The sequence below is a fragment of the Rana temporaria genome, chromosome 4 (genome assembly GCF_905171775.1).
Source record: "Rana temporaria chromosome 4, aRanTem1.1, whole genome shotgun sequence".
Taxonomy (NCBI): domain Eukaryota; kingdom Metazoa; phylum Chordata; class Amphibia; order Anura; family Ranidae; genus Rana; species Rana temporaria.
Genome location: NC_053492.1, coordinates 414,336,352 through 414,364,194, shown reverse-complemented (window position 1 = coordinate 414,364,194; position 27,843 = coordinate 414,336,352). Strand labels below are relative to the sequence as shown.

The 27,843-nt window shown below is 43.4% G+C and overlaps 1 protein-coding gene across 3 annotated transcripts in view; it reads left to right on the top strand.

Moving 5' to 3' along the window:
• Positions 1-27,843, top strand: part of MACROD2 (mono-ADP ribosylhydrolase 2) — a 3,190,351-nt gene that overhangs the window by 140,992 nt on the left and 3,021,516 nt on the right. For all 3 annotated transcript variants that reach the window (XM_040351278.1, XM_040351279.1, XM_040351277.1), the window contains exon 3: positions 9,976-10,068. In XM_040351278.1, the coding sequence (XP_040207212.1) occupies positions 9,976-10,068 (93 nt within the window). The remainder of the gene's footprint in view (positions 1-9,975; positions 10,069-27,843) is intronic.

The window sequence follows — 27,843 nt, the reverse complement described above, 5'->3', positions numbered from 1 at the left end:
AGTTTCTCCTCTGAGCATGCACCAACGATTGGCTCCATAGAACTTTTATGCCGCGTACATACGATCATTTTTCGGCATGAAAAAAAACAACGTTTTTGGGCATTTAGAAAAAACAAAGTTTTTCCAACGTTTTTCCAATGTTGCCCACACACCATCATTTTAAAAAAATGCTCTAGCAAAGCGCGGTGATGTACAACATGTACGACGGCACTATAAAGAGGAAGTTCCATGCAGGATGGCGCCACCCTTGGGGCTGCTTTAGCTGATTTCGTGTTAGTAAAAGACGATTCGCGATTTTCTGTCTGTTACAGCGTAATGAATGTGCTTACTTCATTATGAACGGTAGTTTTACCAGAAAGAGCGCTTCCGTCTCATAACTTGCTTCTGAGTATGCGCAGGTTTTTTAACGTCGTTTTAGCCCACACACGATCATTTTTTACAACCCGAAAAACGACATTGTTTAAAACGTTGTTAAAAAATGCAGCATGCTCGAAAAAAATTGTTGTCGTTTTTCAGAACCCGAAAAATGATGTGAAGCTCACACACGATCATTTTAAATGCCATTTTTTAAAAACGACGTTTTTTTCATGCCGAAAAATGATCGTGTGTATGCGGCATTTGGCCTCATGCACACTGGACATTTTTGGACGTTTTTACAGCAGCTGTTTTTGGCAGTAGACGTTTTTTTCTACAGTCAATAAACTCTCCATCATGTTACCCTATGTGTCCATGCACACATAGGGCCAGATTCTCAGTGGAGATACGACGGCGTATCTCCAGATACGCCGTCGTATCTCTGCGTTGCGCCATCGTATATATGCGCCTGATTTTTAGAATCAGTTACGCATTGATATCTGTTAGATCCGACAGGCGTAAATCTCTTACGCCGTCGGATCGTAACTGCATATTTACGCTGGCCGCTAGGTGGCGCTTCCGTCGAATTCCGGGTCGAGTATGCAAATTAGCTAGATATACGCAAATTCCCGAACGTACGCCCAGCCGACGCAGTAAAGTTACGCCGTTTACGTTAGGCTTTTCCAGGTGTATAGTTACCCCTGCTATATGGTGGCGTAAGTGCGGCGTACCAATGTTGAGTATGGCCGTCGTTCCCGCGTCGAAATTTGAAAAAGTTACGTCGTTTGCGTAAGTCGTCCGTGAATGGGGCTGGACGTCATTTACGTTCACGTTGAAACCAATGACGTCCTTGCGGCGTACTTTGGAGCAATGCAAACTGGGAAATTCCACGGACGGCGCATGCGCCGTTCGGGAAAACGTCAATCACGTCGGGTCAAAGTACATTTACATAAAACACGCCCCCCTGATCCAAATTTGAATTAGGCGGACGATTTACGCTAGGCAGCCGCAACTTACGGAGCAAGTGCTTTGAGAATACAGCACTTGCCCGTCTAAGTTGCGGCGGCGTAACGTAAATCGGATACGTTACGCCGCCGCAAGATACGCGTTTCTATATGAATCTAGCCCATAGGCTGCTATCAGTAGTTTCGGGCAGTGGCGTTTTGAGCAGTAAAAAAAAAAAACTAGTGTGTTCTGAGAGACGTTTTTCAGCTGAAAAAATGCTCTAACGCTGATAAACGCTCAAAAATGTCACTCACCAGCGTTTATTAAAGTTTTTGATCCATTGAAAAAAAAAAGAAAATTTCTTCAACCAAAAACGCTAAAAACGCTAACGTGGAAAAACACTAAAAACGCTAATAAACGCTAAAAACCGCTATTGAAAAAACTTTGAAAAAAGTTGAAAAACTCACTGCAAAGCTACTGGCGTTTTTATAACGTTATTTTAACGTCCAGTGTGCATGAGGCCCTAAAGTGAACAAACCACCTTTACACAGGAAAAGGAGGCCACTGCTATGGGTTCCATATGATTTAGAACAGTGGTTCTCAACCTGGGGTGATTTGCCAGGGGTCACCAAATCCTGGGCTGTTCCTGAAGCCCGCACCTTTTTTGCAGCCACCCAGCAGGGCTGTTCCTGGAGCCCACAGCCGCCCACTCAGCCTCTTTGCAGCCACCATTCAGTTCACAACATGGCTGGGGGGGCAGAGACTTTAGGTCAGCTGACTGGTGAGGAATGTGAAGTGCGAGACATAGTGAGTAACACTACCTGTGATTATAGTTCCCATTAAAAGTCCCCACTACAGTTCTCAGATCAGCAGATGACCTTGATCAAGAGCACCTATGTTGGCTGATCAGAACTCTCCCACCGGCACTGCCACTGATCCCAACTCTCCCACCAGCACTGCCACTCATCCCAACTCTCCAACCAGCACTGCCACTCATCCCAACTCTCCCACCCCCACTGCCACTCATCCCAACTCTCCCACCCCCACTGCCACTCATTCCAACTCTCCACCCCCAAGGAGTAAGGGAAGGAATACAAATAGAGATTACATGGAAAGGAAAGGAAAAGAGGGGGAACAACAAATAAAAAGGGAGAGAAAGATTAAGAGAAAGAGCAAGAAAGACGGCTAGATTGAGGGATGGGGGAAAAAAAAGAAGAAGAAATTTGGATAGAGAGATAAAAGGGGAAAGAAAGGAGAACAAAGAGTGGTACATACTAAAATGTACCATAATGGGTTTTAATACTTCACAAATGTAAGGGTTAGGGGCGCAAATTACTTGTTTTGCCTTGGGTGCTGACAACCCATGCTACGAAAATGTTTACTGTTAGGGGTCCCCACAGCTTGGGAAATTTTATCAAGGGGTCACGGCACTAGAAGGATTGAGAACCACTGATTTAGAAGGAAAGGAAGACTTCTGAACATGGAGAAGTAGCGCACACATTACGTTTTCATATCAGCAGAAGAAATGGCAAAAAATGTAGGCTTTAACTTTACATGTACCCTACAAATAGAACATTTCTGCATTATTTTATGATTTTCATCTATTTCACAGTTGTGTGTTTGGATACATACTACTCAGCACTTGGCTGCTATTGCTGAGGTTTGCAGATTTCTTGTTTTGTTCCCCTTTAATATGCTCCATGGAAGTGCCACCCATTCAGCCTCTCTGTGGTAGATACCATAGTCTTTCATACATATGTGACCCTCTGCTGTGAACGGATTACAGGCATTAATGCTAGACAATCTGTCAGCCTCCCCAAAACCCAGTGCATGATTTGTAATGTCCAGTATCACAGCCCCATCGAGTAGATTGGCAGGTTTATTCATAAGACTAGATATACCTCTCACTTGATAAATCTCTCCAGGGTATTGCATGGATTGCTGCAAACAGCTGCTGCCTCCAGATAGTAGCGGCTCAGACCTTTCTCTGCTTTGTCCCTTTTGGTTTTAAAGTCGAATGAATTTCATTTTTATTTTTTTATTTTTTTTATTTTGTGATGGCTGAAATTACCTGTCAGTCTTTTCCCAGAGGGATGTTTTGTAAAGGAGATAAAGGCTTTAGGGTTAGCAGAGTTAAATGTAAGCGGTATTGTATCACTTAGCAATGACAGGATTAAAGTCTCTGTTCAGCTAGGATTTATCCCGTTCTTATTAATTGTGATGTTTCATCTCATATATTGCAAGTGTGTGACAGGCATCAGGCTCATGATGAGAAGTCTGCAAGGTGGGCACAACATGGGAAGCCTCGTGTTGCCCAGGAATAAGTCTGCAATCCAAGGACTGTGGGCCAGTTAGCCACTTTAGCCCCGGAATGTTTTACCGCCTTCCTGATAATTTTTGCGACATGGCACTGTTATGCGAGGCTGTACCCAAATAAAAGTTAATGTTGTTTTTTCCCCATAAATTGAGCTTTCTTTGGTGGGTTTTGATCACCTCTGCAATTTATATTTATTATTTTTTGAGCTATAAACAAAAAAAGACAAACAATAAAAAAAAAAATATATATATATATATATATATAATTTATATTTTACTTTCTGCTATTCAACCTACCAAATAAAAAAATTGAAAAGATCACATTTCTTCCTCAATTTAGGCCAATATGTATTTTGCTACATATATTTGGTAAAAAAAAAATACCAGTAAGGCCTTGTACACACGGGCAAACATGTCCGCTGAAAACGGTCCGCCGTACTGTTTTCAGCGGACATGCCTGCCCGGAGATTTCTGTATGATGGCTGTACACACCATCATACAGAAATGAGAGACAATCCGCGCGGACAGACAGCGCGGTGACGTGTTCGCGCCGTCTCCGCGACGATGACGCGGCGACGTGCGCGACGCTGAAAGGTCAATGCTTCCACACATGCATCAAAGTCATTTGACGCATGCGAGGGATGACAACCGCTCGGACATGTACGGTAAGTCTGTACAGACGACCGAACATGTCCGACGGACAGGATTCCAGCGGGCATGTTTCTAAGCAAGTTTAGAAACATTTGTCCGCTCGAAAACGGTCTGGCGGGCAAATGTACGCTGGAATTCTGTCCGATCGGCCGTACACACGACCGAACATGTCTGCTGAAACTGGTCAGCGGACCAGTTTCAGCAGACATGTTCGGTCGTGTGTACGAGTGTTTCTTGATTGGTTTGTGCAAAAGTTGTAGCGTCTATAGAGTCTATTTTTTGGGGGAATTTTTATACTAGCAATGGCAGCGAGCAGCAACTGTGATACTGTGGCAGACAAATCGGACACTAACTGACACTTTTTTGGGGACCAGTGACACTAATACAGTGATTAGTGCTAAAAAAATATGAACTGTTATTGTCCTAATGACACTAGGAGGGAAGGAGTTAACATCAGAAATCACAGGGTTAAATGTGTCCCTAGGGGGTGCTTTCTAACTAACGGTGGGGGGTGCTTATAATTGTAAGAAGACAGAGATCCATGTTCCTGCTTAGCATAAACACAAGATCTGTCTTCTGTCACAGAACGGCGATCTGCATTGTTTACATAGGCAGAGATCCATTCTATCTGCCTCAGGAGTGATTGGAGGGTCTCGCCAATCATTCTGGTAGGTTGGCTTCCACACCCGCTGATTGGCTCCCACTGTGTCCAATCACAGTGGGAGCGGGTTGCTGGTCCCCAGACCCAAAAGAAAAAAATCATCATCATCATCATCATCAGTGATTTAGCGCTAAAGGGCCACCTTGCTGCAGTATATGTGGGGTGGTCCTTAAGCGGTTAAAGTTGAAGACCATACCACCAATGAGAGCCATATGTCAGAACAATTAAGTACACCCACTTTGGTAAGAAGCTGAAATTCTATGCAAATGTTGAATTTTTTTTTTTTTTTTTTTAATCCAACAATTTTTTTTTTAGCTTTCAGAGGTACAAGGCATACAAAGTCCCCTCAACATTGCGGGGACAGATAAAAGAAAAGCGTCAAGTACTGTACATACGCAATTTTTTTTTTAATCTGGAGTTAAAGCCAACCCCCCCCCCCCAAACCGTACAAACATCCCCCTCCTGTCATTTAGCACAATCCACACCTCACCCGACATTGATGCCCAATAGCCTATCAGCCACCAGGTCCCCTGGGGCCAGACCTGGCACATCTAACCATTTTCCCCACAACTTCTCAAACTTGTGGGCATTACCCCTGTGTTGCTTGAATTTTATTAAACTACTATATTTTATTATTTTATTACACTAATTAGAGTGCCAACATATTATGCAGCTTTTATATTGTACATTCATATTAGTCCCTGCCCTGAAAGACCCTAACTCACATTCATACATACATATACTAGCGCCAATTTTGACTAGAGCCAATTAACCTACCAGAATGTGTTTGGGGTGTGGGAGGAAACTGGAGTACCCAGAGCAAACCCACACAGGGAGAAAATGAAAACTCCAGGCAGGTAGTGTGGTGGTTGGTATTCAAACCGACGACTGTAGATGGCTGCTAACCACTTAGCCACTGTACTGCAAAAATCTGAGCAGTAAAATTAAACTTAGCCCCCAACCTTCCCAGCCTCCCAATTGGTATTTACAACTCAATGCTCATTAAAGGATCACTTTTTGTTTTTAAATAACGAACATGTTATACTTATCTCCACTGTGCAGCTTGTTTTGCACAGAGTTGCCCGGAACCTGGTCTTCTGGGGTACCTCGCGGCTATTTTGTCTCCCCCTCGCAAGAACTTTCCACCTTCATGTGAGCTCTCTCGCATAATGGCAAGTTCTTGCGGGCGTGCTCCCGTGATACAGCCAGCGGCTATAGCCGCTCACTGTATCACTCGGCCCCGCCCCCGCCCCCTGGCGCGCAGCGTCATTGGATATGATTGACAGCCAATGGCTGCACTGCTTTCAATCAACCAATGAATGAGCGCGTTCACGGCGCGGGACTTTCGAAGGGTCGGGTATGTAAACAGGGGCTCGGGGGGGGGCGCTAATGCTGAGATGTTTTTTCACCTTAATGTAAAGTTAAAAATACATATAAGTAGCACGAATGCATAGATGTGTCCTAATATCAGCCATTTGTAAGCGTATACTCAGAAAGGGAGTGGCAGTGATAAGGGTAGGATAGGCCTCTCTCACTGACCAAGCAGCCGAGACACCACTCGAATCTCTTTAGAACAGAGTCTCTGTCACAGACCCTTTTTAATTGAATGTCAGAATGGAACCTCTGCCACAGGCCCTTTTAGATGAATGTCAGAATGGAACCTCTTTTGTTAACGTCACCACAGGTACCGACTGAAAGAGGAGTCAATCCTTCAGTGTCTGGTCACCTTGATCCCCAATGGTTCATCAGAATCCTGTTGGACCGCCAGCCTCTCATTGGCGCTCCTCTGATGGACTCCCCACCGAACAGCTGAACTCGCTTAGGGTTTTTAAAGTGGGAACCCAGTCGACCACTGGGCCCCCGTCCTGCTCAAATGCCCCGGACCAACTTAGGCCCGGAACCAACACAGCATAGCGCGCACACCCCGGCCAGGTAGGCCATAACGCCGGAGCGCCGTGATGTGGCTACCCTAAAGGTGGGTGCCACACCGGATGAAGACCACACAAAATGGCGTCTGCTTCAAAAGTACCCTCTCCCAGCATGCCCAGCGAGGCCCAAACCTCCTGATTGGTCGCTGGTAATGAACACCCCAACCTCAACTCCACTGCTGCCACCTACCGCATCGGGGTGGGAAAACACCCCAGCGCGACAGAATGAGCCCACAGCACAGCTAAGCTGAAGCAGAGACCCTAATCAATTGGTTGAAATTGGAATCAGAGTCACTTACACTCTGATTACCCCTAAATTTCTACAGCACCGGTTACCTTAGAAGTAACCAGGTGCTACATGTGTGTGTATGTATATATATATATATATATATATACAGTACACACACCGTATTTATTGGCGTATAACACACACCTTCAATTTTAAGAGGGAAGTTTCAGGATTTTTTTTTTTTAACCAGTTCCCGACCCCCGCATGTACATATACGTCCACAATATGGCACGTACAGGCACATGGGCGTACACGTACGTCCTCGCCTATTAGCGGGTGGGGGGTCCGATCGGGACCCCCCCCGCTACATGCGGAGGTCGGGTCCGCTCGGGGAGCGATCCGGGACCACGGCGCGGCTATTTGTTTATAGCCGCTCCGTCGCGATCGCTCCCCGGAGCTGAAGAACGGGGAGAGCCGTGTGTAAACACGGCTTCCCCGTCCTTCACTATGGCGGCGCATCGATCGCGTCATTCCCTTTATAGGGAAGACACGATCGATGACGTCATTCCTACAGCCACACCCCCAAACAGTTGTAAACACATACTAGGTGCACCCCAACTCCTACAGCGCCACCTGTGGTTAACTCCCAAACTGCAACTGTCATTTTCACAATAAAGAATGCAATTTAAATGCATTTTTTGCTGTGAAAATGACAATGGTCCCAAAAATGTGTCAAAATTGTCCGAAGTGTCCGCCATAATGTCGCAGTCACGAAAAAAATTGCTGATCGCCGCCATTAGTAGTAAAAAAAAATAAAAAAAAAAAATGCAATAAAACTATCCCCTATTTTGTAAACACTATAAATTTTGCGCAAACCAATCGATAAACGCTTATTGCGATTTTTTTTACTAAAAATAGGTAGAAGAATACGTATCGGCCTAAACTGAGGAAAAAAAATGTTTTTATATATGTTTTTGGGGGATATTTATTACAGCAAAAAGTAAAAAATATTGCTTTTTTTTCAAAATTGTCGCTCTATTTTTGTTTATAGCGCAAAAACTAAAAACCGCAGATGTGATCAAATACCACCAAAAGAAAGCTCTATTTGTGGGGAAAAAAGGACGCCAATTTTGTTTGGGAGCCACGTCGCACGACCTAGCAATTGTCTGTTAAAGCGACGCAGTCCCGAACTGTAAAAACACCTTGGGTCTTTAGGCTGCATATTGGTCCGGGGCTTAAGTGGTTAAATAAACCACTTTGAAGCAAAATAATGGTCAGATCCTATTAATGCAGCCGGATTAGTGCCCATCTGCAGCTCTTAATGCAGCCTGATCTGTTCACATCTGCAGCCTGATCTGCACCCATCTGCAGCCTGATCTGCACCTATCTGCAGCCCATCTCCCATCAATGCAGCCTGATGCCCATCTCTCATGCAGATGCCTCACTATCTCTCATGCAGTGCAGGAAATCACTGAGCCATCATCTCCTGTTTACTCAGGCTCTCAGTCGGCAGTCACATACACAGTCCCTCTTCTGCCATGGCTATTGGATCAGCTCCTGTGATTGACAGAACACTGGTCCAGTGGCAGAGGCGGGACTGTGTGTGTGACGTCAGAGCCGAGTGAGTGCCGAGTAAACAGAAGATGACGGCTCAGTGAATTTTGGCGGCGCTTGTCCCCCTCTGAGGTACACTATCGGCATCTAACACTCTCCCGTGATTTGCCCCCTATGTTCAGGGGGAAAAAGTGCATGTTATACACCCATAAATACAGTAATTAGTAAGATATCGGGTGATTTAGCTCAAGTGGTGTTAGCAATTTGAAGAAACACGTGTCTGTGCAGACTGCGTTTTCAAGGGCATGGCAGCCCACTTTTATTTAGAGGAAGTAAAAAGTTCCTATCAGACAAACATCCCTCGCAGGGGGTTCCACCATTATTGAATCATGATTATTCAGCCTACTGATGACACAGCTTCTTTAGGCCTTACACCTAGGCCATAGGTCTGTTCCTCAGACCTGTATGCTTGGGTCAAGCTCTCTCCTAGCTTACCCAGAGTCCAAACTGCCACCTGCAGTCTCTCTAAAGAACACTGGCGTCTTCCCAACACTCACACACAGACTCGTGTCTGTAGGGCGGAGTCCTCCTGACTCCTCAGCACGACTTACTGTCTCCTTGGGTGGAGCTGCCTCCAAGTGGGAGCCCTGAGCTCCATCCCTGGGATGTTTTATGATCCCAGTTCACAAGTGTGCAATTAGCATGCCTCTGTTTACAAGAACCAGGGTGAAAGTGCTAATCCACACCGTGAAAGGGGTCGCCTCTCCACAGTATATATGAAAAGGCTGTTATGCAATGCTTACATTTTTTTTTAAACTAGCATTAAGCCCTGGTTCACACTGGGTACGATTTGGTACGATTTGAGATGCGATTTGACATGTCAAATTGCATCTCAAATCGGCGGCATTTGCCGGCAATTGTCGGCAATGGCACTGTCCTAATCGGTGCGACGCCGCATCTGCGGCGCTGCACCGATTACAAAAAGGAGTTCCTGTACTACTTTTTGCGATTTCGGGCCGCGATTTACATTGAACCCTGCACAGATGTCTCTTAAATCGCGGCCGAAATCGCGGCAAAATCGCAGCCGCAAAATCACGATTTTGAATTCGCAGCCGTGTGAACCTAGCCTAATGCTGGTGAAATCTATGATTGAATATCTGTGTATTGGGGAAAAAAACAAAAAACAAACAGGTCAGCCCTACAATAATAAGTGATTCATAATACTGCTTATATGGTCCCCTACAGGTCGGGGCTTTTCTAGAGTTTTTCTTTGTTATAAAAGAAAAAAAAAAAGTTTTTTTATAACTTTCTCATCCAACTTTTCTTTTTTTTCCCAGATGACAATCAAAAAATAGACAGCTTGTGTGACAAAGTGTCGCTCTACAAAGGAGACGTTACCCAACTTGAAGTAGACGCAATCGTCAATGCTGGTATGTAAACTTCCTTATATGTCTGCATTTTGAGTGTAGGCGGCGTTTTGTTGTGTTTTAGAAAGGAACAACTCTGAGCATCTGTCGGAGTGATGATATATTAATTAACACAGCGATCGTCTGTGCTCAAGAGTGCAGGACTCAGCATAAAAAAAAAAAACATTTTGTCCCGCAAGTCTAGACTGTGCTTTTAAAAGATTTTCTTTTATTATGTGATTTATTTGCTTGGTTTTAATGGCTTTATTTTTAGACAACATTTAGTGGATATTCTGAATCAGACCCCTATAGACGCTCTACCTTTTTGTAATTGCATGGTTCTGTCCCTCTTAGTTTATTGATGGATGGTCTTGCTCTGTGAGATTTCTGTATTTACAATTCAATCTTTCTGCTCTCAAAGGTATTTTGTTCCAGCAAAAAAAGTTAATTAATGGGACTGTAGTGCTTACTTTGATTAAGAAGCTATTTTTTTTTAAATCTATGGTGGTGATGTTTTATCTTCTGAAATGCCAATTAAATTATGGATTTTATTTAGCAAAAGACTAATGGGCCTTGTCATTTTTGTTTAATTTAAAATTGCAATTGAGAAGTATAGCGGAAGCAGCCATTTTGGGCAGTAAATCTGTGACCCACAAAATAAAACCCAGAAATCAATGATTTAAAGCGGGAGTTCCGTGGGAAAACGTTTTTTTTTTAAAGACGTTTTTGTAAAGCTGATGGTACAACGAAAATTGTACTCACCAGTCTCCTAGTCGCAGCCGCTACCAGGACGATTTCCCCCAAAAGTAGATTTTATAAAATCTGATGATGGACATTGCCATCTTAACTGCTGGCACCGTGAATCCCTCCTGTATTATCTTCCGGGATGCGGTGTCTCCTGAGAATCCCAGGAGACGCGCTGTGTTTGAAATCTCGCGATATCTCGCGGGTCACGTGACTAGTCACAGCGGGGAGTGTCCTTTTCAGGACGCTGCCGGCTGTTGTCCTAGCAACTATGCAGTGTGACGGCGAGCCGCGCCGTCAACACTGCATAGTTGCTAGGACAACGGCCAGCAGCGTCCTGAAAAGGACACTCCACGCTGTGACTAGCCAGACTAGTCACGTGAACCGCGGGATTTCAAACACAGCGCGTCTCCTGGGATTCTCAGGACTCGCTCCCAGGAGACATAGCGATGATCGGGGATTTTTCTAAACCACGCCCACTCCCGCGGGGAAAAGTGAGTGACAGCTCACAAAAGGCCCTCATTCCAAGGTAAGGAGGCCTATTAAAAAAATAAAATAAACGGATAGATACAGTACAATGGCTGCTGGTTTTAACAAGCAAAACTTGACAATTAGGGTGAACCACCGCTTTAACTAAAGGTTATCAGTCCAATTGTTTGTACAACCTAGTGTAACTGACAGCAGTTACTGTTGTGAGAGGCAAGGGAAGTAGAAGGGTTGTAAGGTCTGCTTTTGCTTAAGTTGACTTCATCTTGTTAAAAGTTGTGGCTTCTCCCGCTGTGTTGTCTAGGTTGTGCAGAAAGACAAAAATAAAGTGGTTTCAAAGGATAGAGGTTGTATTGTCAATTAAGTTTTCATTGTGGGTGGCCATGTTATTGTATTTTGTATTCTTATTAAGGATTTTGTAGATAAAAGGGTCACATACCATTTTGCCAGAGATATGGTTACTATGCCAAATGGAACATGACTTGTGAAGGTTGATGCCACATACACACGATCGGACATTCCGACATCAAAACCATGGATTTTTTTCCAACGGATTGTTCGCTCAAACTTGTCTTGCATACACACGGTCACACAAATGTTGTCGGAAATTCCGAACGTCAAGAACGTGGTGACTTACAACACTACGACGAGCCGAGATGAATGAAGTTCAATGATTCAGAGCATGCGTAGTATTTTTGTGCGTTGGAATTGGCTACAGACGATCTGAATTTCCGACAATAACTTTTGTTGTCGGAAAAATTGAGAACCAGCTCTCAAACATTTGTTGTCGGAAATTCTGACAGCAAGTGTCCGATGGAACATACACACAGTCACATTAAACATTTAAAGTTGGAAATTTCAACCGTGTGTACGCGGCATTACACTCCAAATTATTATTTGGAATAAAGCGCATCTGTAATGGATGTCTGTGGTTTCCACAAAAACATAATCCAGAGCCGGCATGTATGCAATTTAGGGCATTATTAAAAGATGGGAAAGAGTGATTTTTGTCTCTCTAAAAGGCCAATGAGGAAGTAATTTGTCAAAACCATGTAGCTACCTATGTATGTAGCTTGAGGTCAACTTAATAACCCATTTCTTAGTACTGCTGATGGAATAACTTGTGTGTGAAAGGATCCTATTAAGGTTAATTTATCAGTTCATAATACTGCATATGTGGTTGGGAATGCCTAAAAAAAATGTTTTGGATGGAAATTTGTTTAAAAAAAAATCTATTGAACAAGAACACCAAATGCAACGTGTTTTGGGGAAAAGGACTCCCCCTTCGCCAGGGCTTGAGCAAAGGTTTTGTAATAAACTCTAGATGAACTAATATAAGAAGGTTGGATTGCATATAGTCGGCCGCCCCCACCCAGCTCAGGTAAGATAAATATCCAGTATTTGATGTTCTGAAGACTGATTACTCCATCAGGATCAGAGGGTCAGCAGCCTAGGACCTTAACCATGTCTATACAAACCATACTTTCACAACAGGTTCACCCCGTCTAAGGAGAACACTCCATATTTTGAATTTACACCAATACCAATTTTCATTCCTACTAGTTCAGCACTAGCACATATTTATCATTTGTCATATAAATATCAGCTTGTTTTCAAATGGTGTTGTGGCCTATCAAAGGCAAGTCAAAGAAGAAATTGTCAGAACAACATTACTTGTCTGTAGGTTCAAGGTACGATCTGTAAAACAGTTGTTTTATTCCTCTCTGTAACACCTCTGCTAATTTGTGTGTTTTATCAGTCCCATTACTGTAAGCAATGTTTTCTCCTGTGGACCTTTCAAGTCTCTCTGTAGTCACTTTAGTATATTGCTGAAGATGTCATATTCTTTGTCGTGGGCTACGCGTTTCTAAAATAGGTGTGGCTTAACAAGTGTATTTTAACTAAGATAAAGGAAAACAATAAATGCAAGACAGATGACTTTGTCACAAAGCAATTGCAAGGGAAAGCAATTTTAAAGAAGTTCAAAGTAGTATCTCAGCAACTTCAAAGACACTTGTCCCGCTAGAAAATCATTCAGAGCTTTTTATTTTTTTCAAAGGTAGCATCTTAAAATGCTGCTTTCATGTTATCATATCTATTGGGGAACAAAGTATGCCAGGCTGCTTTGATTATTGCAGTGTATAATAATAATTTCAAATAGTCTAGGGTGCAAGGCAAGCTCAGTAAATAATTTTACTTATTTACAAGTGTCATAGCAGGTACCCTATAACACATAGCCCATTGGCCAAATGTGGCCTACCAGGCCATTTCATGTGGCCCTCACACCTCTCCTGCAGCTTTGGCACCCCCTTGTCTCCACCCCCACCTTGTCTCAGCAGTTAGTATCGCCACCTATAGGCAACAGTGGGAAAATCCCTCCAAGCACAGCCACAGCCAGAACAGAGGCTGATTTTGTATCAATCATCAAAGTCTAAGCCAATTATCAGCTCAGACACCCACTAAATTTAACATAGCGAGGACTTGAGCATGAAACATAGGCCCAGGGCGCGGGGAGCCTGAGCGCACCACCCGCCCTTTCCTACCCCTTCCTCTCCTTCCTCTCTCTCCCTCCGCTTGTCTTTCTTTCTGACTTATTCCTCCTTTATCTTTTCTGTCACCTCTTTCGCCTTCCACAGACAGGACTGGTTTAGCCAAAGCTATCCTCCTTCTTCATGTTGATATGGTTTAATTCCTTTGGCCTACAGTTTGCTGATTCAGATGTATGGATGTACTGCCGTCGTGCTACTAGTAGCACTCCTGCCATGAACACTCTATCCCCTCGCTTTCTCCTGGCCTTGGGCGCAGCAGGCTCCCAAAGGGGCGCCCAGGTTGGAGGAAGCGATTGTTGGACGAACAATAACAAATGGCAGGGAAGCTTGTGTAAATATTTTTCTAAGGTAGCAAATTTGTCCATACTATAATTTGTGATGCGGAATGTTACTGCTTAATATGCTGAGGATCGGTCCGCCCAATGTTGGGTGGCCGGTTCATGTTTTTTTTTATTCCTGTCAAAAATGTTAATAAAACTCTTATTGAACCTAAATTTAACATAGCGCCTGGTCATCAGGAGCAGGGCGCTACATATTTTATCTAAGAGAAATTCCCAAAACATGGCCTGTTGGGGGTACTTGAGGACAAGGTTGAGAACCACCGATGTAAGGGACATGGGGGACTCTGACTTCTGATGGTGTACAGAGAGTGGGGTGCATCCTGGACAATCTAGTATTACAGATACAACAGGCCTTTCAGGGCAACCATAATGCTGATGCGGCCCACAATAAAATAGTTTGGTGCCCCTGCCCTATGACTTTCTGCTGCCACTAGAGGAAGGAGAACTCTACTATCTTACTGTTCCCCGACATTCTTTACTGCCATTTGGAGGGATGAGAGCAGAACACAACCCCCCTCCCAGCTCTCTCCTCCTGCAGCAGTGTCTTTCCTAGTCGATGCTTTGACTGCAGAAAATGGTGCTCGTTGTGTCACTCCTGTCAATCAGCAGGCAGGCCATAGATTCATGTCTAGGACCTGTAGTTCATCCTTACTAGCTAGAAATGTCAGCAGCAGAGGTCAGGATCCTAGTTATGGATATATATCAATTCCTGTTCTCATTTCTTCTATCAGATATTGCTAGTAAATCACACGCTTCTCCCTGCTTTAATCGTCAACATTTTTCAATGGATCCTTAGACATTGTATTTGGGGCACAAAACACAAATAAGCTGCTTTTTATGAAGAAATCAAATCAGCCTGGTTCTAATACTCTGGATGAAACATATTAAAGCATCCAGCTGCCAGCTGCTTGAACCATAACCCAATGCACAATAGACTTCCGCTAACAATTGCAATTTAAAGAGTTCTGTAACTTCTACAAAGTTCTAGAACATGCTGCAGATGTAAAAAAAAAAGAAAAAGAAAAGAAAGTATTTTATTTGCATTGGTTCTCTAAGTGATTAAGCTGCATAATGATTTTGTCTTGCTATCGTATTGTGTGATAAGGTTTACACCTGCTCTCTATTACCATAATGCGAGATGGAGGAAAGTTAATCAGTCTGTTTTGTCAGTTTATTTGTCACTGCGTGCTGCAATGCAGGATTATCATCTAGTTCCCTCTTTAGTATGCAGGAATTAAAATGTTTCTGTCAACACTTCAGCTGAATGTGGTCTTAGTCATTCCATCAAGAAAGACGTGAAAAAATATGCATCTTTTTAATGGCAAATTTTCAGAAGAGCGCTTTCTGTATTAGAAATTTAAATTACGGTAAAGTGATGGGCTTTCTGATTGTAATAGCGTGGTTACTAAAAATATTGGGATTCTGACATTAAATTGGTGTACATATTTTATTATACACTTTAGCAGTCAAGGGCTGGTAGTGTTTGTAGAGATTTTGATTGCAGCAAGATGGGTTTGTAATGTAGACCTGTGCTGACATAAAATCTGATAAACCAACATGGTTACTGAATAGCAGGTACCTTAGTGTGCTGCGACTTAGGCCTCGTACACACGACCGGACATGTCCGCTGAAACTGGTCCGCCGACCAGTGTCAGCGGACAGATCCGATCGTGTGTACAGGCTAGCGGACAGATTTCCAGCGGACAAATGTTTCTTAGCATGCTAAGAAACATGTCCGCTGGGAACCTGCCTGGCGGACATGTCCGCTGGTTAGTACGTCTAACCAGCGGACAGAAATCCCGCGCATGCGTCGAATTGATTCGTCGCATGCGTTGAAGCATTGAACTTGCGCGATAGAGAACGTCGGTGTCGTCTACGTCACCGCGTTCTCTGTCCGCGCGGATTTCGGTTTGATGGTGTGTACAGCCATCAGACCGAAATCTCCCAGCGGACATGTCCGATGAAAACGGTCCGGCGCACCGTTTTCATCGGACTGTCTGCTCGTCTGTACGGGGCCTAACACTCGGCTTCAACTCAGACTGCAAAAAATGGCTACATAAATGTTGGACCATAGGTTCATCCCCTGGTAGATGCAGTGTGTTGGGCAACAAGCGTTGCATTGTTGGTAGCAGGTGGGGGTGGGCTTACTAAGAAGTTACTAGTACTTAGGGGGACTCAGGTGGTGGTTTGCAGGCACAGCTTGTGAAGCCAAAATGCACATTTCGAGACCCGCTATACCAGTAGAGGTTTGATTAAGGCACAGTTATTGATTAAATCAGAACTGTAATTTCACATAAAGTGCACTGTCCTTCCTGCCTAGTCTCACTGCTGCCCGCAACATTGACATCCTCTTGCCCAAAACCTGTTCTTGCTAGCCACACCTGCACAGTTCATTCACGTAGACTCCCGCTGCCTCCTGTGTGTCTCCAGCCTTGAGAAAAACTCCTATAAAAAATTAATAAGGATTGACTGCACAGATGTGGCCAGCATGAAGAATTCGGGCTTTCACACTGAAGACTGCAGGGCAGGATTTTTTCAGGCGGTATTTACTGTAGGTGCTATTTTCAGCACTATATCGCCTGAAAACGTGTTAGTGTCAAAGGGGCCTAATGGTGTGACCATATATGTCCTTTAGATCCCCTAAAACACCGGTGTCAAACACAAGGCTCACAGGCCGAATCCGGCCCTTCAGGCCATTTCAGGTGGCCCTCGCACCTCTCCTGCAGCTGCAGGAGAACTCCAGCCCTCCTCTGGTCCTACTCCAGACCACTACTTTCTGCTTCCAAGCAATGCATCCAGCTTCTTCCCAGCAGCAGCATAAGATAAGGGGGGTGCTCTGTGATGTAAGGGAAAGTGGGCCACTCAATTTCTGATGGTGGGGTGGCTCTTAACAAATAATGTAAAGGGGGGGGGGGCGGCATGTGCTGGACATCTAATCTTACCAATATAACCGGCCCTTTTGAGGGCAATCATAATGCTGATATGGCCCACAATGAAATTGAGTTTGACAGCCCTGCGCCTAGAATGTTGCAATGTACAGTAGAAATAATCAATAAAAGGTCCCAACAGTGGAGCCATGGATTTAGACAGGAAATAACTTGTTCTCACTTGTCTGCAGACTGTAGACAAGGTATCCCTAAACAGAGCAGTCCTGGGCCTGTGATCGCTTTTTAACTAGAAAAGGAAAGGTAGAGGTAAACTGTTATAGTTGAGCTAAAGAGTTGCTTTATATATCTACATATAGTAAGAGCAAATATTAAATGGTTTTAAAATGCAGTTATCCTCTTGAATTTTCAAAAAATATAATTTACAATGGAAGAAAATATTTTGTAGCTTGGCTGTGGCTTGGATGCTGTATCGTGAGAGGGCTAAGAGTAACTGCACTTGTTATGCAATGCTGAAGAGGTTTCCCAGCTTATGCAAGCCACTTCTTTAGTATCCTCATGCTAGTTTAAGGGTATATACCCCAAAATGATTGCCAATGTCTGTGAAGGTTCTCATTACGGGTAGGCCTCATTCACAGTTGCAAGTTAATTATCTGCAGGTAATGTGGGCGCTGTGGGCGCAATGTGAGCCTCACAGTGCCCACAGCTATTTGCGGCCATCTGCATGTAATTGTTCATGCAGTGATTTACCTGCAGATGACTAACTCTGAACACAGACAGTCTGAATGAGCGATTACAATTTAAACGGCCGTGAAAAAGCTGCAGACATGGCTAGGCTCCTGTTGCTTTCAGTGGAGCTTCCCTCCCACAGCTAATCACAGGGAACGCCACCAAGTGTCCTATGGGTAACTGCAAAACTCCCTAAGTGTTAATGGGGCCTTAAACTTAAAGCCATCCTCAACTCTGCTCCCAACTACATCACTAACTTAGAATCGAAATACCAACCTTCGTTCCTAGCTCCCTCGTCACCTCCTTCCATTCTTGCCTCCAGGACTTTCCCCAAGCCTCTCCAATCCCATGGAACTCCCTACCCCAATATGTCCAATTATCTCCAACTCTGTTTGCTTTTAGATGAACCCTGAAAACTCTATCCTGCATTCACCTAACAACTGTACTTCAATTTTCTCCATCAGCTCCTCCCCCACCGCTGTTACCTTTTTTTAATCACTTGACTCACCCTCCCTAGAATGTAAGCTCCAACAAACAGGACCCTCTGATTCCTCCTGTATTGTATTGAATTGTATTGTAACTGTACTGTCTTCCCTCATGTTGTAAAGCACTATATCAATTTTGTATTATTATTATTATTATTATTATTATTATGTATAAATGAGAACCATCACAGACGTTTGCATTACAAGTGGATTATTTTACAGCCCCATTTTGTAAAGTACTGTATATGATTATTATGGTAGTTAGGATTATGTTTGTGTGCAACACTTAAAAAGCGAAGGGTCTCTAAAAAAGCCGTCACACAATGCTAGCTATAGTGTATTTTTGCTATCTGTGAGATGTATTTGTATACATACAGCTTGCACTTGAGTCTCATTTTCTTGATTGAACTTTTCCTAAGCACTTGCAAGTTTATTCTTCTGTTTCCATCAATAGTGCCGTTCTGCTGATGCATCCATTCCACTTCATAGACCTTCTATCTCCACACTCTGTCTTCTGACTCGCCATGGTCTGCCGGAACTATTGGCCTCGCTTTGTTAAATTTTAATTTTGCGTAGCATCTCATCTCTTTGTCGTCCTTAAAATTAAACTTCAGGGCAGAGGTATTTATTTTACATATCTTGGATGTGAACTGAATGCATTATACGGGAGTTGGTTGTAAATGAATGTGTGAGTATAGACATGTTGACTAGGCCAGCAGCACCTCCCCATATAAACAGCTTGTTAACGTGCAATCAGTCACCGGCATTGCCATGAACTTGGCTCTTAATGAACAGGTGGGGAGAGGATGAATTCTAATCTGAACCGGATCTGACAGCCTATCAGGCAATTTCACTGATCGCTAATCCATTTCGTTTGGCAGCTTAATTTATCACACAGTTAGGATTTTCATCTTGTAGCTTTCGAGGTGGAAATTAATTCAGAAGCGTGTCCAATAATACTGGATTTTACAGGCCAGCTTGTCTATAATAAATGCATTTTTAAAGTATCTGATATAAGTGTGTAATGGTATGCAAAGAGTTCTTGTTCCCTTTTTCCTAGGTTGCTACAGGGTGCATGGGAAGGTTTTTGAAGATACTTGACGTTTAGGTGAAATCCAATAAAATATGAAAATTGGCAAAAGTGATTGTTACTCAAATATTCAACAAGACCACAGACAAATCAGGTCAGGAAACTTGGGTGTGAAGTGTATGCTGGTAGACATGGGTCTTACAGAAACACCTTACAAAAAAATGCTAATGTTGGCATTTAAAGTGTCAAAAAACCCAAATCACTATGAACTATATTACATTGTGTTGATACACACCTGGTTGATCCTTATGTTCACTGTCCCTCCCTCCTTGTCTGTGTCCCTGTTGCAGCCTGCAATTGTTCAGACCAGCCATTGCCACATCTACGGAGCATGCTACAGCTTCAGTTCTCTTCTAAGCTCCTCATTTCCTCCATTTTCTTATCTGTACAGCCTGCATGACTATAGAGTCACACATGTTGTGTATACACAGTGGTAAATGCCCATGCCCTATCTCCTCCTCCTCCATATTCTTGTATTGCTAAACACTATTGGGGGAGGGATATACAGGGTGGGCCATTTATATGGATACACCAAAAACAAAAGTTGGATTCAAAATGGCCGACTTCAAAATGGCCGCCATGGTCACCATCTTGAAAAGTTTCCCCCTTACATATACTAATATGCCACAAACAGGAAGTTAATATCACCAACCATTCCCATTTTATTAAGGTGTATCCATATAAATGGCCCACCCGGGTGGATCCATATAAATGGCCCACCCTGTACAATGTTGATTGATGGAAGCGTCACCTCCCTGTTGGTGTCAACACACACCATATACACAGGCTGGAGGGGTGTTTGACAGCCTTGTGATTGGCAGAACCTCCTCCAGATATCTTTACAGTCTGAGTAAAGTGAAAAATATTGTCAGACAAATTAAACTTATTGCAAAAAATAAATAAACATTTGGTTTGACGGATTTGTATGCAGCTTTAAAACATTTGGCTGCTAAGTATTTTGATGCTGTATTCTGAAAGTTTTTATTTGTTGTCATGTGACTGGGAATTCACCAACCAGAGCTGTGCAGACACAGATTTATAAATCAGCAATGTACGAGACTCCTCCCTCCTAACTTTCCCTAGGGATGGTAGTTTTGAGATCCCTGCGCTAGACGTATTGAGAACGGATCCTCATCTGCCTGTTTTTACCGAATAGAATCGGATCAGATGTTGCCGGGTGTCAACGAACACATGTCTGTTGACACATACCGCTTCATAGAGGAGACTGAAGGGTCCCATTGGGTCTGCCTGAAAAATTGACAGGTGGACCCGATCAGTCTGCTAGTTTAAAAGGGGCCTAAAGTGTGTAAAATGACTCTTTAACCACTTCAGCCCCGGAAGATTTGCCCTCTTAATGACCAGGCCATTTTAACTGCAATGTTTTAACTGACAATTGCGCGGGTGTGCGACATTGTACAAAAACAAAATTGATGTCCTTTTTCCCCATAAATAGAGCTTTCTTTTGGTGGTAATTGATCACCTCTGCGATTTAAATGTTTTGCGCTATAAACAAAAAAAGAGCGACAATTAAAAAAAACAAACAATATTTTTTACTTTTTTCTATAATAAATATCCCCCATTTTTTTTTTATTTCTTCCTCCGTTTTGGCCAATATGTATACTTCTACATATTTTTGGTAAAAAATTGCAATAAGCGTATATTGATTGGTTTGCGCAAAATTGCAATATTTATGGCATTTTTATTATTTTTTTTTACTAGTAATGGCGGTGATTTTTATCGGGACTGCGACATTGTGGGGGACAGATCGGACACTTTTGATACGTTTTTGGAACCATTTACATTTATACAGCTATCAATGCAATAAAAATGCACTGATTCACTGTATAAATGACACTGGCAGGGGTTAACAGTAGTGGGCGATCAAGGGGTTAACTGTGTGTCCTAGGGAGTGATTCTAACTGTGGGGGGAATGGGACTGCCTGGGTGAGCAGACCAATCGTTGTTCATATTTGGTATGAACAACATATCAGTCTCCTCTCCCCTGACAGCACCGAGATCTGTCTGTTTACATTGACAGATCTTCGTTCTGTCTCTGTGTGGAGTGCTTGATGGTGCCCGGTAGTCATTGCGACCGCCAGGCAGGTGCATGGGCTCCTACCGCTCGTGCGCCCCTTAGTGGTCTGAAAGCGATGCAAGGGGACTGCTAGGACAGCTTCGATCTAAGGTAAGTATTTCATAATGAGCTAGTATGCGATTCATTCCAGCTCATTATGCCTTTGTCTTGCAGGTTTTAGTTTTTTTTCTGGAGTTTACAACCAATTTAAAGGATTGCAGCAACCACATGTGAAGACTCGTAAGCTGCAATATATATTTATTCAAATACACTTTATTTAATGGGCACCATCCTGCTGTGGTAGCGCACACATTACTGCAATGTACGTTGGTGTGATGCAGTGCCATTTATGCCATGCCAATATACCTTTCCTACGATTGTTCCTTGCAGCATACTACACTGCGCAGTAACACGCTACCTTACCCATAACACGCATTACCACATAACCCATTTTTTGGTTGGTTAGGTAGCTTATCTAACTGAATGGCCTGCCTTATGCAACCCACGTGTGTGCCAATGCAACACAATAACGTGAACAGGCTCTCAAGTTTATTAGTCTGCTCAGACTAAAATCATTAAATACATGTGTGGCGGCTTTATTTTATCACTTTTGTTTTCTTTGTGACATAAAGTCAGCATCTAGCAAAAAAATAGAACGTTTCTATTGGAGCAGAGTTGATTTCAGTTTAGGCTTACTCAGATGTGACACTTAGGGCCAGATTCTCGTAGACTGGCGTAAAACAGCGGCGTAACGTATCTCATTTACGTTACGCGGCCGCAAGTTTTACGGGCAAGTGCTTGATTCACAAAGCACTTTCCTGTAAAGTTGCGGCGGCGTAGCGTAAATTCTCCGGCGCAAGCCCGCCTAATTCAAATGATCCAGGTAGGGGGCGTGGATCATTTAAATTAGGTGCGTTCCCGCGCCGATCGTACTGCGCATGCGCCGTCCCTAAAATTTCCCGATGTGCATTGTGCTTAATGACGTCGCATGGACGTCATTGGTTTCGACGTTAACGTAAATGGCGTCCAGCGCCATTCACGGACGACTTACGCAAACAACGTACTTTTTAAAATTTCGACGCGGGAACGACGGCCATACTTAACATTGGTTGCCCCTCATATAGCAGGGGCAACTTTACGCGTCGCAAAAGCTAGGGAAACGTCGTAAATTCTCTGCGTCGACCGCGCGTACGTTCGTGAATCTCGCGTAAATAGCTAATTTGCATAGACGACAGGGAAAACGACGTCGGCGACACCTAGCGGCGGGAAAAAAAATGCATCTAAGATCTGACAGTGTAAGAGCCTTACGCCTGTCAGATCTAATGGATATCTATGCGTAACTGATTCTAAGAATCAGTCGCATAGATATTCCGGGCCAGATTAGGACTTACAACGGCGCAAATGGCGTTGCGCCGTCGTAAGCCCTTTGAGAACCTGGCCCTAAATGTACTACATTTTCTTTGTTGCCTGATGTCATTGTCATGGCAAACTTCACACAAAATTAAATGTTTTTATTTTTTATAAACAGATATTTTTCTTAAGCTCTACATTACATTATGAAGCCAGTTAAGAGGCAAATAATTCATTAGTAGTTCATTATTTTTTCCAATGTCAGTTTCCAGTGAAGATTATAGGCTCAAGCAGTTTATATAATTATATATAAATATTCGCAGGAACACAGTTTGCAGTCAAACCTATTATGCCGTCTTCAGATAATAGAAAGAAAAAAATTGGCTTGCGGAAAATAATAAACAACGCGTGTTGTTGAAATACAGGAATCTGAACAAAAAATTAGGAAAAAGACTGTTAATGTTTAATAATGAAATATTCTAATGAGCCGGTTGCTAATAAATCTGGCATTTAGGTTTTAAACATTTTAAATGTGTAAGCCTCAGAGGGGGGCTTAAATGAGCATGCAAAGTATAATTTCCTGAAGAAATCTCCACTCATTAGAACTGCTGGAGCAAGAACAGCAGAGCTTAGATATGGGGATTGACTTGAATGAATAGAGCAGGCTGGGAAATTGCTAGGGCTGGATGGGCTTCCTGCCGAGTATCAGAGAGGCTGTAAGAAGGTAATAATCCCACGCCCCGCCCACTGCTGAACTCTGCTCGGCTTCATTTAAAAAGGTGGCCGTGCCAGCTTGGTCTGCACGGCAGGGCATGGATGTCAGATTTCATCCAGCACACTGCAGAGAAATTTTACTGAAAGCCTTTCAGTTTTATTGGCAAGGTGTTTGTAGCATGCATTGGTTATAGTCTTTGACAGAAACTAAAACTGCAAACTAGGCAGCAGCTTAAGAATGTGCACGTTGTTTTAATATGCATGCCTTATTTTTAATTGGAGCTGCCTGTAACTGGGTATGCGAAAAATAAAACATCACTTCTGTTCTTTTGACCACAGAATAAATTATCTAAAATATGTGATTTTAAATTGGTTTATTTTAAAGCGGTTGTAAACCGCATAAACTTTTTTTTTTTTTTTTTCAAACCTGCATAATCAGCTAGTATGCACCGCATACTGGCTGATTATGAAATACTTACCTCGGAACTAGGTGAAGAACACTTACCTGGTCCACGCCGAGCGAGATGTCATCTTGCTCCGGCGTGTCTTCCGGGTATCGCCGTTCCAGCGCTGTGATTGGCTGGAGCGGCGATGACGTCACTCCCGCGCGTGCGCGCGGGAGATTTAAATTCGGCAAGGTCCGGCAGCTGCCGGTCCTTTCGCCATGGATTCCCCCCTGCGCATGCGCCGCTGCAATCAGCGGCGCATTGCAAGGGGAATATCTCCTAAACCGTACAGGTTTAGGAGATATTCTTTATACCTACAGGTAAGCCTTATTATAGGCTTACCTGTAGGTAAAAGTGAAAAAAGTAGGTTTACAACCACTTTAACCACTTGCTTACTGGGCACATATACCCCCCTCCTGCCCAGGTGAAATTTCAGCTTTCGGCACTGCGTCGCTTTAACTAACAATTGCGCGGTCGTGCGACGTGGCTCCAAAAACAAAATCGATGTCCTTTTTTCCCCACAAGTAGAGCTTTCTTTTGGTGGTATTTGATCGCCTGTGCGGTTTTAATTTTTTGCGCTATAAACAAAAAAGAGCGAAAATTTTGAAAAAAATACAATATTTTTTACTTGTTGCTATAATAAATATCCCAATAAAAAAAAAAAAAAACACATTTTTTTCTCAGTTTAGGCCGATACGTATTCTTCTACATATTTTTGGTAAAAAAAAAAAAAATCGCAATAAGCGACTGGTTTGCGCAAAAGTTATAGCGCCTACAAAATAGGGGACAGAATTATTATTTTTTATTATTTTTTTTTTTACTAGAAATGGCGGCGATCTGCGATTTTTATTGGAACTGCGACGTTATGGCGGACACATCGGCCACTTTTGACACATTTTTGGCGCCATTCACATTTATACTGCGATCAGTGCTATAAATATGCACTAATTACAGTATAAATGTGACTGGCATTGAAGGGGTTAACACTAGGGGGTGAGGAAGGGGTTAAATGTGTGTCCTATATAGTGTTCTAACTGTAGGTGGAGGGGGGGTGACTGGGGGGGGGTGACCGATCTGTGTCTCTATGTACAAGGGACACAGATCGGTCTCCTCTCCAGAGACAGCACCGCTGTCTCTGTGTAAAACGGCAATGAGAGATGATCTCATATGTTTACATATGAGATCATCTCTCATTGGCCGCACAGATTGCCTAGCAAACGGCCACTCTGATTGGCCGTTCGCGGCGATCAGTAATTGGCTGTGTCCAAGGGACACGGCCAGCACAGAAGTTCCCCGCTGCGCGCTCTGGAGCGCGCAAAGGGGCGGACGTCAATTGACGTCCACTTGGCTTTTCAGGTCCGCACTGTAGCCGTCATTCGACTATAGCGCGGACCCTGAGTGGTTAAGGGTTTAGGATAATATGCAAGCAGATTCAAAGTGGTACATGTATATACACTTTAAAAAAAAAATGAAAGTAACACTTTTGAATCAGAACTCCTGGGATATTGATCTGGTCAGTTAAGTAGCAGAGGGGGAGGGGTGTATACAGAGGGTGTTGTTAATCAGTTTCAGCTGCTTTTCTGTTAATTGAAATTAATAACAGGTGCACTAGATGGGCAACAATGAGACGACCTCCAAAACAGGAATGTTTTTTCAGGTGGAGGTGTCTGCCATTTTTTTCCCCTACTCATCTTTTCTGACTGTTTTTCACTAGTTTTGCATTTGGCTAGGGTCAGTGTCACTACTGGTAGCACAAGGCTATACTTGGACCCTATAAAGGTTGCACAGACAGTCCAACTCCTCCAGGATGGCACATCAAGACGTGTCATTGCCGAGTCTCCCAGCACAGTCTCAAGAGCATGGAGGAGATTTCAGGAGACAGGCAGTTACTCTAGGAGAGCTGGACAGAGCTGTAGAAGGTCCTTAACCCATCAGCAGGACCGGTATCTGCCTCTTTTATGCAAGGAGGAACAGGAAGAGCACTGCCAGAGCCCTACAAAATGACCTCCAGCAGGCCACTGGTGTGAATGTCTCTGACCAAACATATAGAAACAGACTTCATGGGGGTGGCCTGAGGGCCCGACGTCCTCTAGTGTGCTCACTGCCGGACACTGTGGAGCTTGATTGGTATTGTCCATTGAACACCAGAATTGATAGGTCCGCCACTGGTGCCCCATGCTTTTCACAGATAAGAGCAGGTTCACCCTGAGTATATGTGACAGACGTGAAAGGGTCTGCTGTCTGTAACAATGTAACAACAATGCCCGGCCTCATGTGGCAAAAACATGCAGCCAGTTCCTGGAGGATGAAGAAATTGATACCATTGAATGGCCCCCACGGTCACCTGACCTAGATCCAAAAGAACACCTCTGGGACATTATGTTTCGGTCCATCCGGTGCCGCCAGGTTGCACCCCAGTCTGATTAGGAGCTCAGTGATGCTCTGGTCCAGATCTGGGAGGAAATCCCCAGGACACCATCCGTCGTCTCATTAGGAGCATGCCCTGATGTTGTCAGGCACGCACACAAGCACTTGGGGGCCATACAAACTACTGAGGTCCATTTTGAGTTGTTGCAATGAAATTTCAGCAAAATGGACTAGCTTGCTGCATAATTTTTTCACTGTGATTTTCGGGATGTCTTTGAATTCAGCCCTCTGTAGGTGAATCATTTTAATTTCCATCAAATGATGTGCCATCCTTTTATTCCTAACACATTACCCAGTCCATATCAGTATAGATATCCAGCATAAGATTTTTGCCCGTTGAGATATGATATTTTTTCAAAGTGTTCCTTTATTTTTTTTGAGCAGTGTATATATGGTACATGGTCTGCATTTGGGGAAATTCATTTCCAACTCACAACTGGCTTTCTGTCCAGTAACCCTACAGAATAATACTAACCACTTTCCTTTCGCCTGCAGTGCTGTATGTGTTTTTTTTTTTTGGGCTTTCTAAAAAAAAAAGGTAATTTGTTTTTGTATGTACACAAATTCTTGGCACAATTATTTACTTATAAGACAGAAAAATAAAGGTAATTTGCAACCAAAAGTTTTCCGTGAAAATTTGCAACCCTAATGTTTATGTTATCTTAGGTATTTTTCCTCCTTTCATGTCTTGTTAAAGTGGAGGTTCACCCGGAAATGTTAATTTTTAACATTAGATTCATGCTCATTTTGTCAAGGGGAATCGGGTAGTTTTTTTTAAAAACGAAGAAGTACTTACCGTTTTAGAGAGCGATCTTCTCCGCCGCTTCCGGGTATGGGCTGCGGGACTGGGCGTTCCTATTTGATTGACAGTCTTCCGACAGGCTTCCGACGGTCGCATCTATCGCGTCACGATTTTCCGAAAGTAGCCGAACGTCGGTACGCAGGCGCCGTATAGAGCCGCACCAACGTTCGGCTTCTTTCGGCTACTCGTGACGCGATAGATGCGACCGTCGGAAGCCTGTCAATCAAATAGGAACGCCCAGTCCCGAAGACCATACCCAGAAGCGGCGGAGAAAATCGCTCTCTAAAACGGTAAGTACTGCTTCATTTTTAAAAAAACTACCCGATTCCCCTTGACAAAATGAGCATGAATCTAATGTTAACATTTTTTTTTCGGGTGAACTCCCGCTTTAAAGGATAGGAAGTGAGAAAAAAATATCTCCAACCAGGACATGGGCAGCGATAAAAAATGTTGTTTCTTAGCAGAGTGGGTGGATTACAATGACTGCTTTCTTTGATTTTAACATGTCTTTATTCCCATTGGGGTGATTTCCTGTCACATTCTATTTGGTCCCTAAGCCAGGAGGCAAGGGGTAATCTCCAAGGGGAAGCAAATACATCTCTTTCACAGAAATCCAAGGCAGAACTTGTTCTTTAGTTTTGGATACAGTGGAAGGGGGATTAGAACACTTGTCAGTT